The sequence below is a fragment of the Protomyctophum parallelum genome, assembly GCF_964188405.1.
Source record: "Protomyctophum parallelum genome assembly, chromosome: 20".
Classification (NCBI taxonomy): domain Eukaryota; kingdom Metazoa; phylum Chordata; class Actinopteri; order Myctophiformes; family Myctophidae; genus Protomyctophum; species Protomyctophum parallelum.
This window is the reverse complement of record NC_139718.1, coordinates 19,833,833-19,859,376: the sequence shown is the minus strand read 5'-3', so window position 1 is coordinate 19,859,376 and position 25,544 is coordinate 19,833,833. Positions and strand designations below refer to the sequence as shown.

The window sequence follows — 25,544 nt, the reverse complement described above, 5'->3', positions numbered from 1 at the left end:
ATAAGGCTCTTATGTGTGGGACATGTTTTTTCCACTTTTGTCCCTCATCTCAAGAATGAGTGACATATAGTATTATCCATATACTGTATGTGGCATATATGTGGACATATACAGTATACAGAAGTATAAGGAATAAGCTATATATGAGACATAATATTGCCCATATATCCACACATATGCACATGCATATGAAATACTTGCCATATATTGGCATAAAATGTTCATATATTTTAAAGAACACCATAGCACCACCATTAGCACCCCCCGGCCTAGAAGAAGCTTGCGCACCACAGGGGGTGCACGCACCACAGTTTGGGAATCCCTGAAGCAGACCGACGTTCAATCGTACACATTCAACATCTCTCGCTGTTACCACAAATCTACCCTTGTTAGTGAACAAACTCCTCCCAAGCCATTCCTGTAGGATCTGCTTCAGGGAGGTTTATGAGCTCAGAGTGTCATGCAGAGCGACACAGACACAGTACAGTATATGGGCACGTGTGTGGATGCATTGCTTGCACACATGCAGTTTTTTTGTTTGATTGATTTGATTGATTGATTGATTGAAAAAAATAATCACAGTATGTAGAATGTGTACATTTCAAGTCAATACAAAAACTGCTACTTTGTGGACGAAACCATGAAAAGCACAATACTTGTTTACATCATGGTCCACCATTTTCAATTAATCTTAACAATTAAAGATGTACAAATATACACTTATATGAAAACACAAGAAATCATCATATAAAGAAAGGAAAAACATGTACAGTATGGGAAAAAGGGGTGGGGGTGGGGGGGGGAGACTCTGGGCCAGTTTTGAATTGCATTTGCAGCCGTCCATAGGTGCTCTTGAGTGATGTGGACTTTAAGTTGACATTAAGGAAGTATTTAGACAGGTACATGGGTACATTAGGGTACCCTAAGCCATTCCAGCCTATCGAACAGGAAGATCAGGAAGTTGCAGTCACAAGCTGATGTCATGTCGATTAGGAACAGTAAAGGCCCTAGTATGCTTCCTTGTGGGGGGAGGGGGGGGTGTTCCGTTCACCTCCACCATCTGTTCTCTCCCCTCCAGGTAGGATTGCATCCAGCTCACTGATGTGCTATCAAAACCAAGTGATTTTAGCTTATTGATCAGTATGGAGTGGTTTACAGTGTCAACAGCCTTTTGGAGGTCCAGCATGACCATGCCGCAGTATTTGCCAGCATCCACAGCATCGATGTGGTCGCTCAAATAGAGGAGGCATGTGTCAGTGGAGTGGGATGTATACTATACTATATACTATTTTTTCCATCACCTTCGAGATGGAGCTATAAGTATAGAAATAGGGCGGTAGTTGCCGGGGTCTATAATTTGCTCCCTTTCTTGTAAACTTTAGCAAGTTTGAAATCTTGTCCCTGTCACTATCCCACTACACATCCTACACACAGGATGTGCATCTGTCAGTCTTTAAGCAGCTTTGTTAATGAACAAAGCACATTGGGAACTCTGCTCTGCTAATCATCACTGAGCCCTTTGTGTTAAACTATAAACAAACTTTAATCCTCTCTTTATTTGACAGATGATGATACTTATGCAGAACATCACACTGTGCCACACTACGTGAGCGCTGTGTGGAAGGCGCAGCAATGCTTCTGTCACAGAGTGATGCACAGTAACATTATGCTTTACTCTGTTTTCCTTGAATTGAACAATTTTGATGCATTTGTTACTCGTGGTTCAGCACTGATAAACACCAGCATATTATGCTTGAGCATAAAATGATGTCTCTTATTTAGAAGCTGTTGTCTTCTTATTTTTTTATATAACTACTGTTTGGTGGGGGTACTAGCAAAGCATGTTGTGCTTATCCACAACAGCATGAAAATATGTGGTAACACATACACCCTTCGGGACGTGTCAGGTTGGGCCTCTATAATTCAGCCTGGGTGATGGAGTTGGAGAAGCCCTTCGGCCACACGCCCAAAAAGATTTTTGACCTCCGGCGACGCGGACCCAAATACTAACCGATGAAAGGTGACAGTGATTTGGCCTCTAATTCAGCCTGTGAAAGGCGTGAGACGGAATTATATAGGCCTATTTAAAAAAGTTGTTTCTTTTCTTTTCTAAACCAGCCGGCGTGGTTCGGCCTGGACTGGACCGGCCGTTCAGGAGTTGTCCCAGGTCAGCATGTCCCTCCTTCAAAACAAAAACAAAAAAGTGTCCACTGAAAAGTGCATGTGTCATGTGGTCTTTGCAATCACTGCAATTCAAGTATGTATCGATTATTACATTTGAGATAATTCCACGCCCACAATTTTGTGCAGATGCAGTGCTCAACAGTTCAGGTGGCCAAGTCATAGTATGCGGAGTACGCCTCTGCTTTCTGGCTGTGATACGTCAGTGGCGTTACCTCTGTGTCTTCAACCCAGCTGGGTGGGTGTGCGACTACTGGCCAATCAACCCAACCATTTTCAACCCAGCTCTGTCGTTTCCCTTTCCGTAATGCGAAAAACAAAATGCAAAAATGATGTTTACTCCTTTTACCGAAGATCACGCATGTGACGTCCGCAGCTGTAACGTCTTAGACCCCACCACTCTATATAGTAGATTAAAGCCTGTGACCTTACAAGTCTGCACACTAGAGACCCTAAACTGATTGATCTTTTGTTCAGACGATTGTACATCCCGATAAATAGCTGACACTTTGGCTGTCGTTCTCCCTGCCTGATTGTGAGTCACAGTGGCAGCAATGTCCCGTCACCACAGTGATGACAGCTTTTCCATTACTGACAGGAAAATAACTGCCTCATTACCCAACAGGCAATCTGCTGAAAGATGACCGCGACCAGAGTGACTCCAGCTCACTCGCTAGCTCGGCATCCTTCCACATTGCATTGTATTGTGCTGTGTCACTTTCTGTGTCTATTAAGCCTGATTTATACTTGGTTGTGTGCCAGTGTCGTGCACTGAAAATAGGCCATCTACTGTACAAGCTCATAAGCAACCAAGTGTAAACAAAGTATAACTCAAACCTTTGTCAGCATACCTGATTCTCTCAGTCAATATGTCATCTCACTCTCTCATTCTTAAGCAAACTCCCCCTCGTTTTGTACCTCCTTCGGAGACTGTGGATTCCCACAGTATTATTTCCCATTTCTGTCTCTGTTCTCTGTCACTCTCTCTCAACCTTTTGTGCTGTGATCTGAGGAATGATGGAGATTGATGCAACATAGTGTTGCTGTTATAATTTGATCTCGTCTTCCAGGCTATAGCTCAGCTGTACGACTGTGGGACAGTGGAACGTAGTATAATAGAGGATGGGTGTACCTTCTGTTCATTGAGATGCACCCTATGGCGTTACATAAAGGTGACACAAGAGACATGGGGCTGTATTTTGCGTGTCTTAAGTACCAGGTCTTATTCCCTAACTTGAGTAAACTAAAGACCTGGAGGCGTGATCAATGCTCTTTGACCACTCAGAATAGCCAAATGACTGCCTTATCAGTCATGCACATTTTAGCACCATTCTACAGTACCACTCAAGGTCCATCTCTGCTTTCAGATTCCGTTTAGCTTTTTTTTACGCTTGCGTTGTCGCGCCCCTCTTGAGCAGACCTGTAGCAGACATGTCGTTGATTCGGCAACAACATGTGCGTTCCTCGCTTCCCGTTTGAAAGGCCCTTTATTCTGTTCTCTTAACCTTTATACCTTAACCCTATGCAGTGACGGCCTTATATATGTTTCAATCGTTTCAATTGAAACGGGCCTCGAGCCTCCAGGGGCCTCCCCCCCCCAAAAAAAATAGTAGTAGTAGTAGTAGTAAGGTAGTAGTAGTAGTAGTAGTAGTAGTAGTAATATTGCATCATTGTATAGCCTATGCTGCCTTCCAGTTATACCTTAAAGTAAAAGATTGGTTTATCAAGCAAGCTGCTTTTGTGTATTTTCTACTTGGCTGTGTATGCTGTTCGTAAAATAGATGTCTATTTTCTCAGACACTATAAAACATAAAATAATAAAAAATAAAACACATGCAATACCTTTGAACCACGGACCACCAGTTGAAAACCCCTGATCTACAGAACACCGTGCCGGTACACCTGTTTTCAATTGTTTTGGTTCTGCATATAATTCTGAGTCAGAGACAGTGAAGGCAGGAGAGAGAGAGGGGATGAGGGGAGAGGGGATGACATGTAGGAAAGAGCCTCGGATTCAAACCTGGGACAGCTGCAGGAAGGATTATAGCATTATTTATATGGTATAGCCTAGATGTGCTCTTACAAGGTGATCCATTGGGGGGCCTGATGGAATTATTTTTGATCAAACAGTATGAAATATCAAAGCTGAAGGCTCAGAGTTTGACCACAGATGATTTTATTTTATTTTATTATTTTAACAACAGCCTGTTTCTTCATTGAAGGTTCAGCTACACAGTTGCAGGCCTTATTTAGACGATCTATGGCACAGGGTGCGAATGCGTTGGGGATGTGTCCAGCTACAATTGTGATGTTAAACAGCAAGTTTTCTTGGTGTAAAGCAAGGCGTACCGTGTTTGTTTTGGGCATTGGGCATAACATAAATTAGAGTAGACCAATCAGAGTCGCCTCGAATTACCTTCAAGAGCTAGTTGCGCCTGCATATCGCTAATGAAATGACAGATTTTGTAATTTGGAGGAGACAAGCAATTTTTTGTGCACAAAGTGAAAGCACCAATTACAGGAGCAGAATGAATAATGATGTCAGGAGACGCAGTGGAAACAAAAGCTCTCTGTTCACCAAAACATCACTTGGAATTGGAAATGGGGTGGTAGTCAGAGTCACAACTTCCTCTTGTAGCCTAATGCATCCTCATGTCCAAGAGACATCTGTGATATCTTGACATATCAACCTAATAATCTAGGGCTAGCGGTGAATATGACAACTGCATCCGTTGTAAACTACAGTATCAATGATACTTGCGCTGCGCTTTGTGCCATTTAGCGCCAGGTGTAAGATAAGGCCCTGAGTATTTTGAACTATAGAGGTTCCACTTTTAGTTAGCATCCTTGTCAAAATTCTATAGCAAGAAAGAAATAAAGAACAAGTTCTCCCCTGTCCACTGTCCAGACACCTGCTGTCAAACAACCCATTCACTGCACAGGATAACAGCTGTTCTGTGTGTGTGTGTGTGTGTGTGTGTGTGTGTGTGTGTGTGTGTGTTTGTATGGCGTGTGTGTGCGTGTGCGCATGCATGGTTAGAAAGTGTCCATTTCACCTGACAGATGAAACCGGCGTCCGTCAGTTCAGATGTAATTGTCACGGTGTTACCTGTCAAATTACTTGAGCGTGCGGCTTCCACATGCACATGCACATGCACTGTAATTTTGTGTGTTCAAGCATGCCTGCGTCCATGCTTGCTTGCGTGTGTGCATGACTATAGCAAAGTATTTATCAACTCATCATTGGATGACAAGCAAAACTATACATACACACCCACGCGCGCCTACACGCACGCACGCAAACACAAACAAAAGAGAACAAAGGGCCTGGGTCACAGAGGGGACCATGGTGCTGTAAGTTAACACCCCTCTCATCTTCCTCACGTCCCATCCTCTTCCTCCTCGTCTTCCCTTAGGATGTCCGCTCATAGAGGGCCACATCAATTAGTGATTAGCATGCTTGATTATGTTACACTCAGTAGGGGTGTGTGTGTGTGTGTGTGTGTGTGTGTGTGTGTTTGTGCGTGCATGCGTGCGTGAGAGAGAGTGTGTATGTGTGTGTGTGTGTGTGACTGTGTACACAGGATAAGAAAATAAGTTCCCTGGCTCCACACCCAAGCCAAAACATCAGGAGCGAATAAAGTGGGCGCACGTGTGTGTGACGTGTGTGCATGCTTGTGTGTCTGTGTGAGCGCACTCACACAGTACATGCTTGTGTGTCTCAAAGTCTGCCTTATCAGTTATCACACAGGGAGTTTGATGACATGTGGGTCGACTCTTGATTACGCCAGGGCTTGTTACTGTCAGAAGGCTGGAAAATTCACTCCATGAATGAGGACTGTGGTCTCTGCACAAAACAACAACAAACAAGCGCTTTGTTCCCACACTAATTGCCATAAAAGACCAAAGCAGGGAACTTCATAAGCAAATTAAGGCTGGTTGTTAAAAAACAAAAAACAAACAAAATGAATGAAAGAAACCTCTTGGGCCACACCGTTAATTTAACTCTGAGAATGTGCAAATGAAAGAAAGGTTGGTTAACAAATTGACACTGATGTGAGGTGATTACTATGTGTATGAACGACCAAAGTATGATCAAATGTGATATCGGTATTTTCTGCAGCAGTTTTCGCCCCAATATGGATGCTGCAGGGCATCCATGGTTTGTGTCGGATTTTGTGTTAAAGAATTTTACACAAAATGTACACAATATATGCATCTACCAACAGACCTATCCTTTCCATGGTTGTAATATTTAAATAACCCACCCTAAATCTGTCAATATTATCATCACCCCCACCCTATCAATAAACAGTGACACACACTACTATGAAAACCTGCAAAACCTGCCAGTCAGTCACTCAGTCAGTCCGTCCGTCAGGTCACACCTCATGACACGCTTCATATATGGCCGTCAGTCCGTCACGCCTCGCCTCGCTGCCGGGCGCGGCAGCCGCGGACTGATGGCCATATACTAGAGTTCTCAACAGGCCCGAAAATGAAGGCCCGGCCCTACCTGAACTGAGCTTGCCCGAGGCCCCACCTGGCCTTACTAATTAGCACACATTTTACTATGCGCCCTTCAGCATCAGTCACTATGCGTTTGCGTGCGTGCGTGCATGCGTGCGTGACTTAAAGTTACACCATGCTATACAGCCACTAGATGTCTCACTACACTCCAATATCACCTATGTTGCATAAGGTTCTCATTTTATATGCTATGCCTAATATACAGTATATAAGGCAGAACTCATTCATTTTGCAGTAATGAATGAGTAATGTAATGCATTGGCTGTAATGTAATGTAATGCATTGGCTGCCTCAAAGCATCTCTTTCAGCTAAACAAAAACAAATGACTTGACCTGACAGATTATTATTTCACAATTATATAAATAATTATTTTATTCTGAATCTGCAGCCTTCTAAAGGTTCTTTGGATGTATTGTTTTATTTGTACATAAAAGTTATTAATATCACTTCACCAACTCCAAACACCTGCAGAGCCAAACACCACCAGTCTAAGGGTCTGGTCGTTATTTATTCACCAGGGGGGATGGGGGGGGGTGCAGATGTGATTATTATTTTTTATTTTTCCTCATCCCCCCCCCCCCCCCCCAGCCTCCAAATATTTTTTCGGGACCCCCCCTCAGAGACTGGAAGAATATATATGACCCCCCCCCCCCCCAACTACCATATAACCATATTATTTCACACCAACAGTAGGAGCAGAAAGTAAAGTTAACGCTGATATTTTTATAGGCCTATAGCTGAATAGCGCCGGTCGCCGGGGTTCATTTGGTTCCAACCTTCCATTATGGTCAACACTGATGATCTGCCATTGCATTCTTCCAACTATTAAAATATTAATCTGGCAGCTCCAAAAATAGCAGATGCAGACCTGTCTATCAAATCATGTACTAGTTATAGTCATTGCCTACATGCATACCATTGTTAATAGGCCTACGCCTACTACAGCTTCATACTCCACAGAGAAACGCACAATTTGCGCAACACAACGGTCCAACAACTGCCTGCGTTCAGCTCATTTAGCCAGCCAGGCACCATGAGCATTATGCTTTATGCATCATCAAATTTGGCCAAACCAAATAGTTTAACTCTTTATCTTTAGTCTATTACAACCAGTACGCAGACAAGAGTAGGCTACATCATTGGCACCGCGGCCAAGTACTATAGTCTCTGACGCACACACCAACATTGCAAGGGGCACAGTGCGCAAAGATGCACATCACGGCCAGCCAGCCCTACCTTTTAAATCAATGAGCGTCTGTCTCGTCTGCGCTTTTCTCCGCCACCATGTCGACGATGCGTTGTCCAAAGACGGTATAGTCTCTTACTCTCTTCCATCAAAATGTTCCATATACCATCAAGATAAAGGTAAGGTGTTCCTGTGATGTTTTGCTACTTTCTATTTGGAGGAACTTCGTTCACAAGCAACTTGGGTCACCAACAGTAACTTGTAAGAAGCCTTCTAAGCCAAGGTTATATCGTTACGTCATCCACGACCTCAGCCGCGACATTATTATTATTATCATCTCAGTCTGACATTCTCCTGACTCGGTGAAGCGGCGCTGGGTGAAACCGAAACACCAGCAGCAATTGGTGCTGCCAGTCTGCTTTCCACATCTTCCTCCTCTCTGACACCGACAACACTCGCTCTTTTCAGTGCAAACACAGTGGTTCATAACTTCAATTTTTTTTCGCTTGCATTATTCTACTGGAAATGTCATGAGACATGAACGCAGAATCCATCTATCTCGCGCCACCTGTTCCTGTTCGCAGATGACTCAGCACTGCTGGTCTCGGACAGGAACAAACTGCAGGTTGAAAAGACCCTCAGCTCTGAACTCGGTAGAATCTGCACCTGGCTCGCTGATAACAAACTATCCTTACACCTGGGAAAAAGTGAATCCATCCTCTTCGGATCAAATAGTAATCTCAGCAAGGCAGATGGCTTCTTGGTTAGAGTGGGTGACAATATTATCAATATTATCACACTGCTGTGTTTCCTTCCGGAAACACAGCAGGTCATCAAATCATCTGCTTAGGGGTTGTGTCAAAAACTAAAAGAGCGCTCTTATCATCGTACATCATCCTGACGTAACATGTCGATTTGCTCAGACACATACTGTACTGTATGACGTCAATTCTCCATTCATGGTCAATGGAATTTAATGTTTGTGTAAGACAAAAATCTACACTACTAGGTGAACTATTCCTCAGGACTCTGTTATGACTGTGGGTTCAGTGTTAAAGTTTTAGGGATAGGAATTGACTTTAGTGTTTATTTGTGGTCTTTCAGAAAGTGAGTTTAAATTCTAACTATATCATAAAGCTAAATGCCAATGGTGTTGACGTTCTATCTCAATCTGATAGTTTATTGACATTCAGGGACATTCTCATGGATCATCGACCTTGCAGTTTGTCAGCCATGTTGCCTCTTTGGAAGGGGACCTAGATTCATAGCCACTTTTCTGTCTACTGGGGAGCTGGACGGCAGGGACAGAAAGAATAGTCCTCCTGATTGCTCCGTCCGTCTTTTCGATGTGTGCTGCCGGCCGACACATACAGTAGCAGCCAGTTCTCCCCCTGGCTGGCACCCTCCCCTTTTCCTATAGCCCTCCTACTGCGCTGCATGATTGACTTCACAGCTGGGAATGCCAATTTGGTGCTCACGGCACTAAAGGTGCCACTAAAATCCTGGGTACAAAAAATGACATTATATGAGGAGTTTTACTGCATTGGGGATGAAAAAGGGAGATGTTGAAGTACAGTATATGGTGGGAAACAGTGAAGGAAAAGAATGGTAGAGGTGAGAATCTGATAAAGACAGAGAGAAAACTTACGATAAGGAAAGAGAAGACAGAATGAGAGAGACAGGCATGAAAGGAGCTTGTAGGAAGGGGACAGGGGATGCCTGGGGCATATAATGCTCATGCATTACTTTTTATCCCTGCTAGGAGGCCGGAGCAGCCAAAGGTGAGGGATTATGTTTTCACTCCTGTGAGCTTCTGTCCACATCTGTTTTTACTACTTTCACATTTCCTCATGCATTCACATCCCATTATGGCAAATTACATCTTTAGTTGTGACATGAGGTTTGTGAGTGTATCAATACGATATTATATTACTGTATGTCAATGTGAGTTGAGGAGGTACATTGTCCTGATACGGTATGTCAGGAATCCAGTCTGTTCAGTTTGCCAGAGAATCGTGCAGCGTACAATGGGGAAGCAAGTACGGTACATACTGTACTTGCACATTTTATTGGGGGTGGTTGCTGAGTAATGTTGAGTCCTTATAGGCATGAGTGAAAAACAGAAAAAAATCCAAAATCATACATCTAGTATGATGGGCCTCTCAATTCTATCACAGTAAAGCTTCACTTCAATACAGACTGTATCGTTATCAATATTGAGATTCGCTGTTATAAACTGAAGTGGAATATGAAGTTGAAATGAATGACTGTAAGCAAACAGTCATTTCATTTGAATTGTAAATGACCAGCCTCCAGCTGAACAATGGAAAGTGTCCCATTCTTCTCTGTAACCTCAAGTTACTGTCCACCTGCTCAACAGATGTCTCTGTGCCGTAGTGCCACTGCAGAGGAAGCCAGGTGGCCACAGAGATACAGTGTATGACATGTGATATACTGCCATCCCTTCCGAGAAGCTGATGGGATTGGGTTCCAGATGATTGACTGACTGATTTATACGTAGCCAAGTCAATCACTAATATCCATGGCTTTGTCAAGAGTGCTTCAATAGGAATACTCTTTGTGCGTCTGATTAGACACCTGTCTAATCATCAGCGCATAATTCACTGCACGGCTGGGCGGCTTAGTGCTTAGAAGTAAATAATCCAGTTATTGTGTGTGTGTGTGTGTGTGTGTGTGTGTGTGTGTGTGTGTGTGTGTGTGTGTGTGTGTGTGTGTGTGTGTGTGTGCGTGCGTGCGTGTGTGCATGCGTGATGATACCAGTGAGAAATGTCTAATGGATTTGTATGCATTTTGTACTTTTAGCAATTCTAATGGCAACAAAGGTAATCAACAAGCCAGTATAATAAGACCGGGGTGGCGGTGGCTCAGGGGTAGAGTGGCTGGATCGTAACCGCAAGGTTGCCAGCTCAAACCCGGGCTCCCCCAGAGTTAGTGTGGAAGTGTCCTTGAGCAAGACACTGAACCCCTAATTGCTCCTGATGTGCTGGTTGGTGCATGGTTTCCGCCGCCATCGGTGTATGAATGTGTGTGTGAATGGGCAAATGTAATGCACAATCTATGTAAAGCGCCTTGGATAAAGGCTCTATATAAATGCACCATTTACCACATTTATACTGGTGGTTGATCACAGAGGCCTCTGCCTGCTGCTATAGCAGTACTTTTCATGTAAATATTTCACCAGAATGATGTACTGATTGTACGCCTGTATCTATCTATCCCCTACAGGAGAGGTTTGAAGCAGTGTTCAAGGGCTATGACGAGCAGACGTCTTTCCAGATGTTCAAGAGCTTCAGGAGAGTTCGGATCAGCTTCACCACCCCAGAGGCTGCGGCGCGTGCTCGACAGGAGCTGCACGATTCGGAGTTCAATGGCAGTAAGCTCAGCCTGTACTTCGCCCAGGTAAGAATGAGGGAGGTATAGGTATGGGGGCAGTATGGTATTATGTTATTAAAGCTATAATCTGTAAGGTTTATGTGTGTCTAATCCGTCTGTTTCAAATAACTTTACTGCCATTTCAGTAGGTGTCCTGACCAAATTGACAATGTCTACAATTGCCCTAAGGGGCTGCCTGGGTGACAGCAGACTGCTGGACGGGGGGGTCAGATCAACATATGGAATGAATTCTGTACTAGCCATATATGGAGCGTGTCTTGAGTGTACAGGGTTTGATGAGGTTAGATCAACATATGGAATGTCAGAACAGGTCAGCTCCATATATGGAGATCTAAGGGTGGCAGTGAGGGCAGTGTCTACAGGGTTTGATGAGGGCCCAGGTAGGGCCGGGCCTTGATTTTCGGGCCTGTTGAAAACACTAGTTTTCGCCGGCTGCCAGGCTCGGCTGCACTAATATCTTTGGGGCATGCCCGTCTAGAGTTTAAATGGACAGGTGTCAGTCAAAAGGGAGACATCGAAGAGGAAGGATGGATGGGGAAGGATCAACATATGGAATGTCAGAACAGGTTCATATGGTGATCTAAGGGTTTGAGGTTTGAGGTCAGATGTAGAGTTGCTGGCCAATATTGATGACATCAGGGATCTCCATATGCGGGCTTAATTGCGACAGCATGTTGCATTTACTATGACATCAGCAATCTTAGATGTCACGTGATGTCACGAGACCTGGGCACCATATATGGGGGCTTTCCCATGTATGGGAAATTGGGAATTTTGAGTATCACTGACTGACTGACGGACAAAAAATTACGATTTCATAGTAAATGCGAACTGTGGTCGCAATTAATAATGACATCAGAAGAAAAAAAACATATAAATTCAAGTATATTAATACAAGCACTCGCCTTCATTTAAACAATGAAGAATTACTGTCATAATGCATCATAAAGGCAAACGTTCTTTCTCTTCACTAGCTGCTGTCAAAACCCATCTGTCACACATATTGCTGTGTGAGGGACAATCCCCGGACACTGAATAAAGCTCTGACATATTGTGTGCTATCCAGGGACTTACCTACGTCTGCCATGAAGTGTGTATGCACTACGCACGCACGCACTTAAAATATACCTGTAGCCACAAGTTCCCACAACCACTATTTCCCATAATCTAAATCTTAAAGGATTGGGATCCTACATTTTGAAGAAGGCCTTAAATGTGTCCCCTACCTCTCCCGAGCATGAACAGAGTACCATGTTGTTTGATACATTTACAAACCATCTCTTTTACAGATACTGCCAACAGCGTTTAACCAAATGTGTTTCCAAATTGACAAACATGTTGCTGTTGACATTGATGCGTGCATTGATACACATTAACAACTAATTTATAAACTAAAAAACACATTTTCTAAGTTACATAAGTATGCTATCTCTTGAAATACAAGATACATGGACAGTGGCACATTGTATTCAATGCAGCATGTGCACTTAAGCCTCTCCAGCTGATCCAAAATGCCGCAGCTCGCTTGGTCTTCAACCAGCCAAAATTCTCACATGTCTCCTCCCCCCTGCTCCGCTCCCTCCACTGGCTCCCGGTCGCTGCCCGCACAGAATACAAAACTCTGATGCTGGCATTCAAAGCAACCAAAGGTATGGCTCCCCCATATCTTGCAAGTATGATTGAACCCTACAAACCCTCCCGCGCACTCAGATCAGCCAACGCAGGGAAGCTGGAAGTACCCTCACTAAAAACGCCGGGACAACGCTCCACACGTCCCAAACTCTTCTCCCTTCTGGCTCCAAAACTGTGGAATGCACTTCCCATTGCAGTCAGAACTGCAGCATCACTCCCAATCTTCCGCCGTAGTCTGAAAACCCACCTTTTCAGATTCCATCATGGCCCATAGCACTTACCCTACCCCCTTAGATATGTTTTATGTGATGTATTCCCATGCTTTTTTTGTTCTTGCTTAATGTAAGTCGCTCTGGATTAAGAGCGTCTGCTAAATGCCTAAATTGTAAATTGTAAATTGTAATGCAGGAAACCTATAGCTGTACAATAATAGAACATATACTGTAGTAGTCTACTGTAATACGATATATTACAGCGCATTCCATCACAACGTGCTGCATACAGTCATACATGATGGTTGCAGCTGTGGAGAGAAACAAGGCATCAGAACAGTGGACCATACAGTGTATAGGTCAGACTTTCATTTTGGCTTTCACTGTCACTGTCCCTAGAGTTTTTACTCTAGCTTGGAAGATATGCTTTTTAGGGTGCTTTTTCCAGAGCACGCTAACATTTAACACATTAGTAACTCTTTGGCCATTTAGAAGTAGGTCGGGAGTGGCTTATTGTCGGCATCAGCCGGTAACACGCGGGAGTCTATCTATTACAATGGACTAGACCCCTGGGAGATGGATTGCTGAGGTGGAGCGCCACACCTACCATCAGCTCCCAGTACTTCCCGCACGACGCTACTCATTCACTGAGTGCCTGGGATCGAACCCATGAATTTGTGGTCCAAAGGCGAGAGCTCCACCGACTGAACTTAATTGATTTGTTTGTGTCCTATATATATTTTTCCATTAATAACACTATTTATATACTTTTTTGTATTGATTTTTTTATTTTATTTTACATATTGTATGTATTATTTTAATTATTTTTATCTCTTTTATACTCACATCACTCAAATATGAATGATGAATTTATCAATATTCGGTGCGGTGTGCAGCTAGCTAAAGGCAATATAAGTTTACCCTTTTCACAGACGTGTCACAGAGACGGCAGTCTAGTATTGTATTTTTAACGGGGCCTTATTGAAACATATTCACCATTCATTAATTAGCTGAAGCTGTGTTTGTCTTGCTATGAAACGTCTGTCCATTCCGCTGAGCGAATCAGTGGCCTCTAACTGTAACAGTCTTATTTTCTTTCTGCCTCCCTCAGTAATCACAATTCTTTGAATTTCAAAGCGTGATTTAACTCTCATGGTCTGCCCTCTCTCACTTCTGATAGGTCCAGAACACTGGTGAGGTTGTCGACAAGTCATACCTCGCCCCTCCCGAGCCTGTCAAGCAGTTCCTGATCTCACCGCCTGCTTCTCCACCCGTGGGTTGGAGCCAGAGTGAAGACGCGACACCCGTCATCAACTACGACCTGCTATGTGCAGTTGCTAAGCTGGGACCAGGTTTGTACGCAGGGACAGAGCTTGAAACCAGCAAATTGACCTCAGTAAAGACAGTAATCAAAACACCTGACTGTATTTATCTCTGGTCACTTAGCATCAGTAACCTGTAACAAATAAGCCTAAGCAGGAAGTCATTTAATGCTTCTCAGTCACTGCCACAGCTTTGACTAAATCAATACAGAGTCTTATGAGTAGCCTATTTTTGAAGGATGGTGCTTCCTATGTCTTTTCCCTATTACAGACCAAGGTATATGAAAAATAAGGTACAGTCACCGACATCATTTTAGCTATCACGCAATTCCAGACGGCAGATTTGTCGCACCATGGGAGCCAAACTACATCCGGAAGTGAAATGCATTGGCGTCAACGAGAGCCCGGTGACCAGCTCATGAACAAACACTATATCTGAACGACTGAGACCTTTGTAAAGTAATCGTGTCTGGAAAATAACAGAATACATATAACAAATTATTGTCTGCTGTGTTGCTTTTCGATGTGTACACTATGTAACTTTATAGAGGTATCTAAAGAGCACAAAGTACTGTACGTTTCTGAACGTCCCAAGTATTGCAAGACTGTCCACCGTTTCCTGTCTGGCAGCCAAATCTTGCGATACCTCAGAGACCGAAACGATACCTGCCGCTGTTTAGATCCTCATGTAAAATTATGTACTGTACACATCGAAAAGCAAGTGATTAGAAAACAACCTGTGATATGTCTTCTTTTATATTCCTGAACCGATTATATGACAAAGGTCGCAATTGTATAAGAAATAATGTTCTCGAGCTGGTCCAGCCAGCTCCATTCACTGCCATGTATTCATGGAACTTCTGGTACCGCTTTGCCACCTATGAAAGACATAGAAGACAGGGAGGTGAAACAGGAAGCACCATAGAAGACAGTGAAGGATCATAGGAAGAAGTACCATGGAAGAGGAGGCATTGGTAGCTAATATATTCTGTTACCTTTATGAGCAAACAAATGTCAGCTGAATATTATGTTCACAGAAGAAAGCTTTCTGGTGTTAAATATGTGGTGTCTGACATTAATAGCAGTAAATCTGCCTTAACGGAATGCATGACTATAATGTTGTGATGCTCACTAAGTAACTACGGTAAATGTGCATGCACAATACTCATGCCATTATAGTTTCAGCAATTATGGGGTATGGGTGGCCATCACAGCTTACCTCAACTGCTTCTGGGAGGATTTTCTTTCCTAGCACTCTTAAGATGGTAGAAAACGAGTCATGTTTTCTCTTTCTACTCTGACAAGCATCCTTATTATGCACAGGCAGTATTTATAGACAGTGTAAGGTTACCTCTATCTGTCTTGTTGATGAGACAATATTGAAGAGTGCAGGAACTACAAATGTCACCGACCACGCATCAAATACTGTGTGAGTCTGTGTGTGTGTTAAGCTGAGTAGGCAAAATATAATATCACTTAATGTTGGGTATGACTGGATTTGAAAATTAGCATTTTTATCAAATACAAATGCCATTATATCCTGTAAACACTTTTTAGCTTATGTGCATGCGCACACAGGCACAGGCACACACACACACACACACACACACACACACACACACACACACACACACGCACGCACACACGCACGCACACACACACACACACACACACACACACACACACACACACACACACACAGTTCAGCCTAGAGGGCCACCTTTGCCTCATTCTCCTGTTACCATGGGGACACCAGGCATCAGGAAACAGGCTCTTCCTTGGGCTTCACGTCCTGGCATTCTAAATCAGATTACATCTCAGCTGCAGTGCAGCGCGCTGACTCCCTCTGCCAACTGCCTTTGGTAACAGCAGTACAAAAGAGGCCTAGCTTGCTTTTCACTTCCTGTCTCTCTGTTTGGCACCGGAGTGGGAAGCCATTAGAACTGTTTCACACTGCCTGCCAGCCGTCCTATCGTCATGGAAACTGTGATACAATCTGGTGTGTGTTTTTGTGTGTGTATGTGTGCCGTTTGTGTGACTGCCTGGTGTTGCCAAGGACAGGGCTCTTGGTATGGTGTACCCAGCAAGCCAAATTACGTCATGACAACGTTATGACGACGTCCTCTGGTGACGTTCAGGACTAGGCCAGATCACAGCCCATATGGGTCGTTTTCACCAAATCAGGTGATATTCTGGGCCAGATCTGACTAGTCTTGGTTTGACTTGATTTGGCCCCAATCGAGACGTCATTAATTCGTCCAGGTCCTGACCATGCTTGCTGCAGGGTACCAGATTAGCCCTGCTTCAGGACTAGAATCCTAATGTCTCCCTCAGCCAAGGGTTTCCCTTGAATGATAGACTGGAAATACACAGGTTGCATATTATTTGACAAGGATTTACCGTACAAGGACCACAGCACTGCATAAATGACAGTCTTGTCTCTACGTGAGGTCAGCAGGGACACGGCCTGCTGCACCGTTTTTAACGTGCACTTAACCTTTTTGTGTGTAGGCTGTTACACAAAAGAGATTTGTCTAACACTATATCCCTTTCCCCAATCCCTGCTCCATATCTCTCACCCCACTCCCCGATACCTTCATCTGACCAGGTGAGAAGTATGAGCTCCATGCGGGGACAGAGTCCACCCCCAGTGTGGTGGTCCACGTCTGCGAGAGCGAGGAGGACGGTGGCGGTGAGCAGCCTAAGCAGAAGATTGTCCAGACCAGACGTCCTGACGGCCCCCCCACAGTCTTCAACTAAGCGTCCCCTCACTCAGTGCGGCGCCCCCGACCGCCCCTTTACCCACAACACACCTGCCCTCTCTCTCTCTCTTGTCTCTGTGCACTCACAGAGAGCGTTGAAGCCCCTCATTTCAGTTCAACTACAAGCAAACAAACAAACAACAACCACGACAAGAAATGGTGTTTGTGGAGGGCGAGGCGACGGAATGAGGTGGCTTTTTACGAAGACAAAAAAAGAGGGATGGATGAGAATCTCGCACACACACTCTCATCACATTCCGTGGTCGGCATTGGGGCGTGGTGGGGTGTACTGTAACTGTCTCCACCCCACACCCCTCGTTTCCAGCCGGAGGGAGAGACACAACTGTCCCGTCACCAGGCACCTGTCATCTATACACATACATACGCACACACACTCAGCTGTCATCGCTAGTTAGTTAGATGCTTAGTTCACTAGTTTGTTGGTTAGCTGTTTAGTCTTACCTCTCCTTCTGTCTGATTGTCTTCAGTAGTTATGTGTGCAATAACACCTTTGTTTGAGGACATGCAATACCTCAAAAGCAACACATGCTTTCCCCCTATTTTAGGTTAATGAATTATATATTTTTCTTCCCCATATCAGCTGGGTTTATTGCTACAGCCTGCGCAACATCAGGATTGATTGTGTGATGTGCCCTCTCTTGTCTGCATGCATTGTATTGAAAAAAAGAAATGTAAAAATTACTCACAGAAACACAACTACTAACCACATATATAAGGAAAACGGAATCTAATGTCATACACAGGAGTGCCGTGTGTAACCGACAAACGTTGTGGTGGTTGTTTGGTTGTTCTTTTATCGCAATTTTACTTGTTTTCCTTTAAATTCTGTCTTCTGTCTTTTCTTTCAACTGGAGAGGTGTTGTTTCTCGTGGAACTACTAGGTGTGTATTCTTAATATGTATTTTATACCAGGAACAGTTTTTTGCATGCTTTAATTACTACCGTAATTGGCGAGCTGAGGTGTTCTGTACTGTTGTTTGTGATGACAGGGAAACGGAATGACGCTTTACGCATGACGCATATCCACACGCAGAGCTTAACGACGTGACAGCCCAGGCGGTGGAGGGAAGCTGAACACATCATTTGATGACCAACAGTTCAGTCTTACCCACAATGTTTTGTTGGAATTGAAAAAGATCAGAGACAGCTCACCCCCCCTTGTCTTCTTCAAGGAGTATGGGGTGTTTTATTTTATGAGGACATGTTATTTTCATTCACGTTAATGCTACTGTGTTGTTTTATCAACCTACTTTCTACATGTCATGGTTTCATCTGAAGCCAATACTATTACTACTACTACTGCTTGTTTTGCACTGAGTATCTCTTGATATCTCGAAGCAATGGTGCGGCTCTCTACCGCTTCCCGTTGCAGGTTGGAATAATGCGCTGCTTCTTATTGCTGTAAATAGCTGACTAGCATCTAGCTGGAAATAGTCCATTTAGATTCAGTAACATACCTGAAAGCATTTTGCTAAGAAAAGGGAAAATAAGGTAGCTTCGTGGGACATCAACCAAAGCACTCATTCACCCCACACCACCTTATGTCAACACTGGTAAACTGAGATTAGATAGATCTTTCTTACCTGGAGACAATGTTATTTTGTTAAATTTTCCAGAAAGAACAATGTTTCTTAAACTAAGAGTAGATATTTTCAATTGTGCTTTTCCTGCTCCAAATCGTTTAAAAATACACTTCCTTTTGAACTACCTATACAATTTAACACAGAGTGTATCATCTTGTAATATTTCAGTGAAATAATCCAGTGTTTGAGAAGTAGAGTGACCAGTGTCCTGAACAGGATCTTGGGGTCTAAATGATGAGTCTAAAGTAAACCATGTTCATATTAGGCAGCATGAAATAAAAAAACGACTTTTTTGCTGTAACAATATTAGTAAGCAAAATACAAATCTGTCTGCATGCCAGCACTTTACTGTCAGTGTTTTGTTACTTTTTCTCCACTGTAAAATAGTCTTGCTAGAAAAGAAGTAGGAAGCACATTTTATTTCTTTTCTATTTTCGTTATTTATTTTTCATTGTCTTTTTTTTCTCAAGCTAAACACCTGGGTAGCCTTCTCACCAGCATACTGCAGTGGGTGAAACACAATGTTCCAATGTCCGTGTCCTCTTGCTAGTGTATACCATACAGGCTTTGAGGCCTTTGTGGACAACGGGCCACATCATATTCTATGATGAGGTGAGATGGGATGTGGCAGTTGACAACTGCTAAACAAAGTCAATGTCTTTTGGTACCGTGTGTGTTGTTGAGCTGCGTTCATTTCATCTTTTCAGAACAGTAAAAGACGTTTGTGGAGATGCACCAAGTTGACATGTTTTTGCTGCACTGACCGATGAAAATGTTGAGATGGATTGTGATATGGATGGAAAAGCAGCATGGGTAGACTGAGAAAGATTTTGTTTAATGTCTCTAGTCATGGTATTTGAAACCGGGTGCATTTTCTGGTCACAGTTAAAAAGAAAAATGTATATTTATGTACATATGCCAAGTGTTTTTTTCTTCTTTTTTTCCGTTGCCGAGGCCAGTCACAGTGTGCAGTTTGTAACGGCTTCTGTTTATGTTGTACGAAAAAAGGGAAATAATTGTACAAAAATATAAGTCCTGGCGATGCTCGATCAAAAAACAACTCTCATTGTGTCGTGTTGAAATGGACTGTTTGAATGTTTTCTTCTTTTGGGTGGGGGGGTCATTATCGGTCATACTAAAAGGTCAATAATACCGTTTGTCACTGTTGTACTGTTTCTGTTGAAATATATGAATATTGTGTCTTGTACCTTAGAAATTCAGAAAACAAAGTAGCTAAACAAGCAATAATTTACAGTTCTATGATACCAGTATCTGTATTTTCATGTTCTGTACTTATATTTCTCAGAGATGGTCTCTCTGACTCTTACAGTACCGCTATTTGTGTAGTATGATTGTAATTTGTTTCACATAGAGAGATATATAAAGACTTATTCTTAAAAATTATGTTTATTTGGGGCTTTAATTTTGTTTATGTGAAATAACACAGGTTATAGAAAGCAGAATTAATTTGAGCCAAAATCACATTCTTTGATATTATGTTAAAAACGGATTAATTCAATTCACTGTATGAATATATATTGAGAATACTTATTCTCTAATGGGATAATGTAGCCCTCATCGACGGCCATACAAATAATCTTGGTAGTACTTTACCCCCAAAATGATCCAAAAATTAAGAGAATATTTAATGAATTGAATAAAATAGGGTTTGGAGTTCATACATTAGTTGCCTCCGCCATGCAGGCTGAAGGCATGGCCGAGCTGTCTGTCAGTCTGTGAACAGCTAATCCCCGGCACCGTTGGCTTGATCGCAGCGAAACTGCACACACACTCCCTGGATGCCAGAGCAAAACCTCTGCTCCAAACTTTTCACATGGGCCTGTTATAGTGCCACCAGAAGGCAGACTTTTACAAAACACATCTTTTTATATTACTCCTACAGATTTTGTCCAAACGCAAATCGGTACACAAAACTACACATTATTTATCTCTATAGTCATGTGATCAGACAATACGGAACTGATAGGCCTACATCAGATTTTTTCATAATCCATCCTGATTGGCCATTAGCATCTAAAGTTTTACACAAAATGCCTCAAATCATAAACGCAGTGTCCGATTGTCGTGAAACTTTGTACGCACATTCCCACTAACACCCTTTTCACACTGTCCTGGTTTGCTCTTTTTAAGCTGGGACCCCTATTATTTTCCATTCAACAAATATTCTATTCTTGGATTGTTCATTTGGGAATGTGACCAAAAAAATTGAGTAATTTATAGAAAAGAAAATTCATTTTGGAGGTGAAGTATACCTTTTCACGAAGCTACAAACCCACTAACCACTTAGCCACTATCCTTTCATATATATCTCACCCTTTTTATTTTTTAGAAAATATACTAGCTTTCCCTGTAACAACTAAATCCCCTGAAATGTTCCTCGGTGGATTCCCAGTGGATAGCTTGGTGTGGCATACTGTGCTATAAAGTACATGGAAAACCCTTTAGCACTGCAGTGAAAAACAAGAGAGTCTGCGTATTTACATCTTGCTTGTTATTGGGACGGTAGGTTGCAGTTTACTATGAAAACCCGTCCGTCAGTCAGGTCACTCCTCCATATATGATTGTTAGAACATCACGCCTTGTGACATCACGCCTCGTGACACGCTCCATATATGGCTGCCTCCATATATGGTTGTCAGTCCATCACGCCTCGTGACACGCTCCATATATGGCCGTCTCCATATATGAAGACAATTAAGGAGAAGACTGGATCATCACCTAGATCTGCATATATGGAGCCGGCCAGAAACTCTACATCTGACCTCAAACCCTTAGTTCTCCATATATGGAGCTGACCTGTTCTGACATTCCATAATTATGTTGATCCTTCCCCTCTTCGATGTCTCCCTTTTTTTTAATGTTTTTTTGTGGCTTTCGCCTTTATTTTATATTTTTTATGGAGGGACAGACAGTAGGCTGACAGGAAATGGGGAGAAAGATGGGGGGAAGACAAGACATGCAGTAAAGGCCGTCGGGATCGGGAGTTGAGCTGCCAGACTGGATTACCAGCCAAGGTGCCTGGACCATTGAGCCATGGCCCAGGCCCGATGTCTCCCTTTTGACTGATAACCTGTCCATTCAAACTCTAGACGGGCCCACCCCAAAGTTATTAGTGCACCTGCTCCCGGCAGCCGGCGAAAAGAGTTCTCAACAGGCCCGAAAATGAAGGCCCGGCCCTACCTGGGCCCTCATCAAACCATGTACACTCAAGACACTGCCCCCGCTGCCACCCTTAGAATCCATATATGGAGCTGACCTGTTCTGACATGCCATATGTTTTTCTGACCTCATCAAACACTCACTCAAGACACGCTCCAAATATGGCCAGACCTCATCAAACCCTGTACATTCAAGACACTGCCCCCGCTGCCACCCTTAGATCTCCATATATGGAGATGACCTGTTCTGACATTCCATATGTTGATCTGACCTCCCATGCCAAAGCGCCAGCGCTCGCCCAGCAGTCTACCGTCACCCAGGCGGATGCGTGCACACCCTCAGGGCGTCTTACTGGTGCTAGAAATGTGAAGTGAAATAAGTGGTTATGTCACGTGCACTTTGCACCTCGCATGTCCCCTGAGGAGTGAAAACTGAAACTGCAAACTTGATGGCTCGTTCATTTCAACACAACAATAACATTCTCTCCATCAGTCATGGAGAACAACTGATGACTGAATGACCTGAAAGGTGGGGGGGGGGGGGGGGGGATTGTGAAGAATTTCACTTCCTTATTACGAAATTGAAAGAAAACCAAAAAAAGGAGGAGGGAGAGGTGAGATAAAGAGAAGAGGAGCCAGGCAGTATTGTTTGTCTATGTCAGTGTTTCCCAAACTTTTGGGGGCCAGTGCCCCCTGTCACATCAAGCCCCTTTCCCAGCACTGTGTGACAAGGCCTGACATCCCTGTCACACAGTCCTGTGATAGGGGTCTGATCATCTGATGTCACAAGCATGTCAGGCCATGTCACAGTGATTCAGTCAATCACAATTTCTTATGTTTTTATCCTGATTCATTGTTGCCAGTTGGAATTAAATAAAACACCAAGTTAATTTGAACTCATGCTTGATTTTCAGCCTGACTTTCTTCAGCAAACAGTAGAATTTGACTATAATATTGGTCAATATTGGTGTAACCAGTGGTCTGTATCATTGTCAATATGATGTCAGTATCAGGTCAGTGTCATGTCAGTATAATTTCAGTTTCATGTCAGTATTATGGTCAGTATCATGTCAGTGTCATGGTCAATATGATGTCAGTATCATGGTCAGTGTCATGTCAGTATAATTTCAGTTTCATGTCAGTATCATGTCAGTGTCATGGTCAATTTGATGTCAGTACCATGGAGACACAATTTCTTCAACTGGCAGTAAAGTATCCTCTCGTTCTGCTTCTGATCATAAACCCTAGATACTTACTGGAACCAAATGGAGCTGACAGTTTAGTGCCACACAATCACAACATCCACAACAACCACTTGCTTCCTTATTAGATGTGAAGGTTGCGAAACAATGGCCCTGATATACAAACAAATCATACCTTTTTTGTGGGGAAGAAAATACCCCCATTCATTTCCAGGTTGAGGGGTTGACCTGAGTTGCACCTCTGCACTCTGCTAAAGAATAAAGAAAAGAGCTGAACTCATATACATACTGTATATGAGATGTGTATCTGCTGTTAGTGGGGCACATGAATAAATCTGAACTCCCTCCTCTCTTGAAAACCTACAGACCTATCCAATTCAATGCGGTGGCGGTGATTTGTCTGTGCTCATTAAAGAGTCTTTTCATATTTCATATTAAAAAGGTAATTAGTTGAGAGATTCATGACGGACATCTGCATGAAAGATGTGATGCCTTTTCTGTCAGTCAGCATTCAGAGGTGTAGCAGCAAGAGGCTCATAGACCTTTCCAGTTTGGGTGTACTGACTAACGAGTCAGTGATGAGGCACATTCTGCAACACTGTGTCTCTTTTTGTCCGTCACACAAAAACCCCTCTCTTCTCGCCGAGGGAGAGTGGGGGGGAATTCCTCTCCACAATGACCCGTACTGTTTTAGTGACCAGGAAGTACGTTTGAACGTGACTGCGCGTGCACACCTTAGGGGAACATATCAGGTGGAGCTAATGGGCCCAGTATCTGCATTCCTTACAGGCATGATCTACAGTTACAAAGGTGAAAAGCTTCAGATTTGCCTCAGGAAAGTAGGCCTAATGCATTAGTTTGTAACAGTAAACTAAAGGATATATATATATATATATATATATATATATATATATATATATATATATATATACTGTATCACCTGCTGTCAACCTCCCTGCTGTCACCCAGGCGGATATGTTGATCTGACCCCCCATTCCAAAGCGCCAGCGCTCGCTCAGCAGTCTGCCGTCACCCAGGCGTCTTTACTGGTTATGATTATTGTACATTATATTACATTTGGGAAGATTATGGATAAATGGATCCAGCTGCTATATTCTGATTCTCTTCTGGTTCAGATCTGATATGCATTATTATACCTATAATTTTTAGGATAGCTTATATTGATTACTTCTCAACTTTGAAGGTAGTTACTAATTAATAAAATAATCAAATCATACTAATCAAAGTATATATATCCAATGAGTTGGTCGGTGTGAGCTCGCCACCATTGGTGTGTGAATGTGGGAAGTGAGGACGCTGGTGTCGACTGTTCGCCGCTTCACCTCCCAATTTATGAATGAATGAACCATTGTAAAGCGCTTTGAGCATTTGGAAAAGCGCTAGAAAAATGCAATTCATTATTCATTATTATATAAAAGCATCCGCTGCTGTGTGCAGTGTAGTGAGAACAAACACAGTGGTACTGTGGAGTCCATTGTGGAAAAATAGATTCTTCTCTCATGAGAGTGAAATCTGATCTAGAGCGGTGGAAACATATCTTCATGTAATGTGCAGTAAAAAGAGCTTCCTTCCACCATCTCAATGTGGGATACAAGGAAGACAGGCACGTAAACAGTAGCCTCGGAAACCCAGACGTTTTTATACGTAAACAGTAGCTTTCAGCGTACACAGAACCACGTCTGTCCACCTAAATGAAGTTTAGTTGCACTTTCTCACAAAGGAGCAACAGTGACTTGATTTCTAGTCACGGGCACCACCTAGCCCTTGCAGGTAACATGAGGCTCACCCCGATGACTTGCTGGCAATGGTTGGAGGCAGACTGCTATAGAAGGCGTGTTAGCACTGTTTCTCATTGTCTGGTCCAGGGCCCAGCAAGGGTCCAATCTGTAACTGAAAGGTTACTACTGGAAACTTTGTATTAAAATCTTTTGGAACCCATATCTACACTGTAAAATGCTCAGTGTTAATGTAACTCTCAGAGTTACAATCACTACAGTCTGGGTCCATTTAGACACCCTGGTGATCCCCGGACCTGACGTTGAGAATAATGTGTTATATGATCTGGTGAAGTGGAAAGAGACAGAGACATTGTTGCAATACCCAGTTAGTCACAGTCAGATAGGTAGGTAGAAAGACGAGCAGAGACAAAAGTTGAGTCCTCACGAAAACTATTCAGAGGGAAACTTGCCAAGTCTGTTTAGTCAGATACAAGCGACGGAAAGAGATAGGTGGAAAGATGATATTACCTGGCTGTACAGTATGTTTTGTGGTCCCAATCGGTGGCCTTTGCACACCTGC

General features: G+C 43.1%; 1 protein-coding gene across 1 annotated transcript in view; it reads left to right on the top strand.

Annotated features, from left to right (window-relative positions):
- rcan3 (regulator of calcineurin 3) overlaps window positions 1-20,248 on the top strand; it is a 38,027-nt gene extending 17,779 nt beyond the window's left edge. Inside the window, exons 2-4 of the mRNA XM_083791368.1 lie at window positions 11,145-11,318; window positions 14,337-14,508; window positions 17,087-20,248. Of these exons, the coding sequence (XP_083647494.1) occupies window positions 11,145-11,318; window positions 14,337-14,508; window positions 17,087-17,238 (498 nt within the window). The 3' untranslated portion in view covers window positions 17,239-20,248. The remainder of the gene's footprint in view (window positions 1-11,144; window positions 11,319-14,336; window positions 14,509-17,086) is intronic.
- The last annotated feature ends 5,296 nt before the right edge of the window (window positions 20,249-25,544 follow it).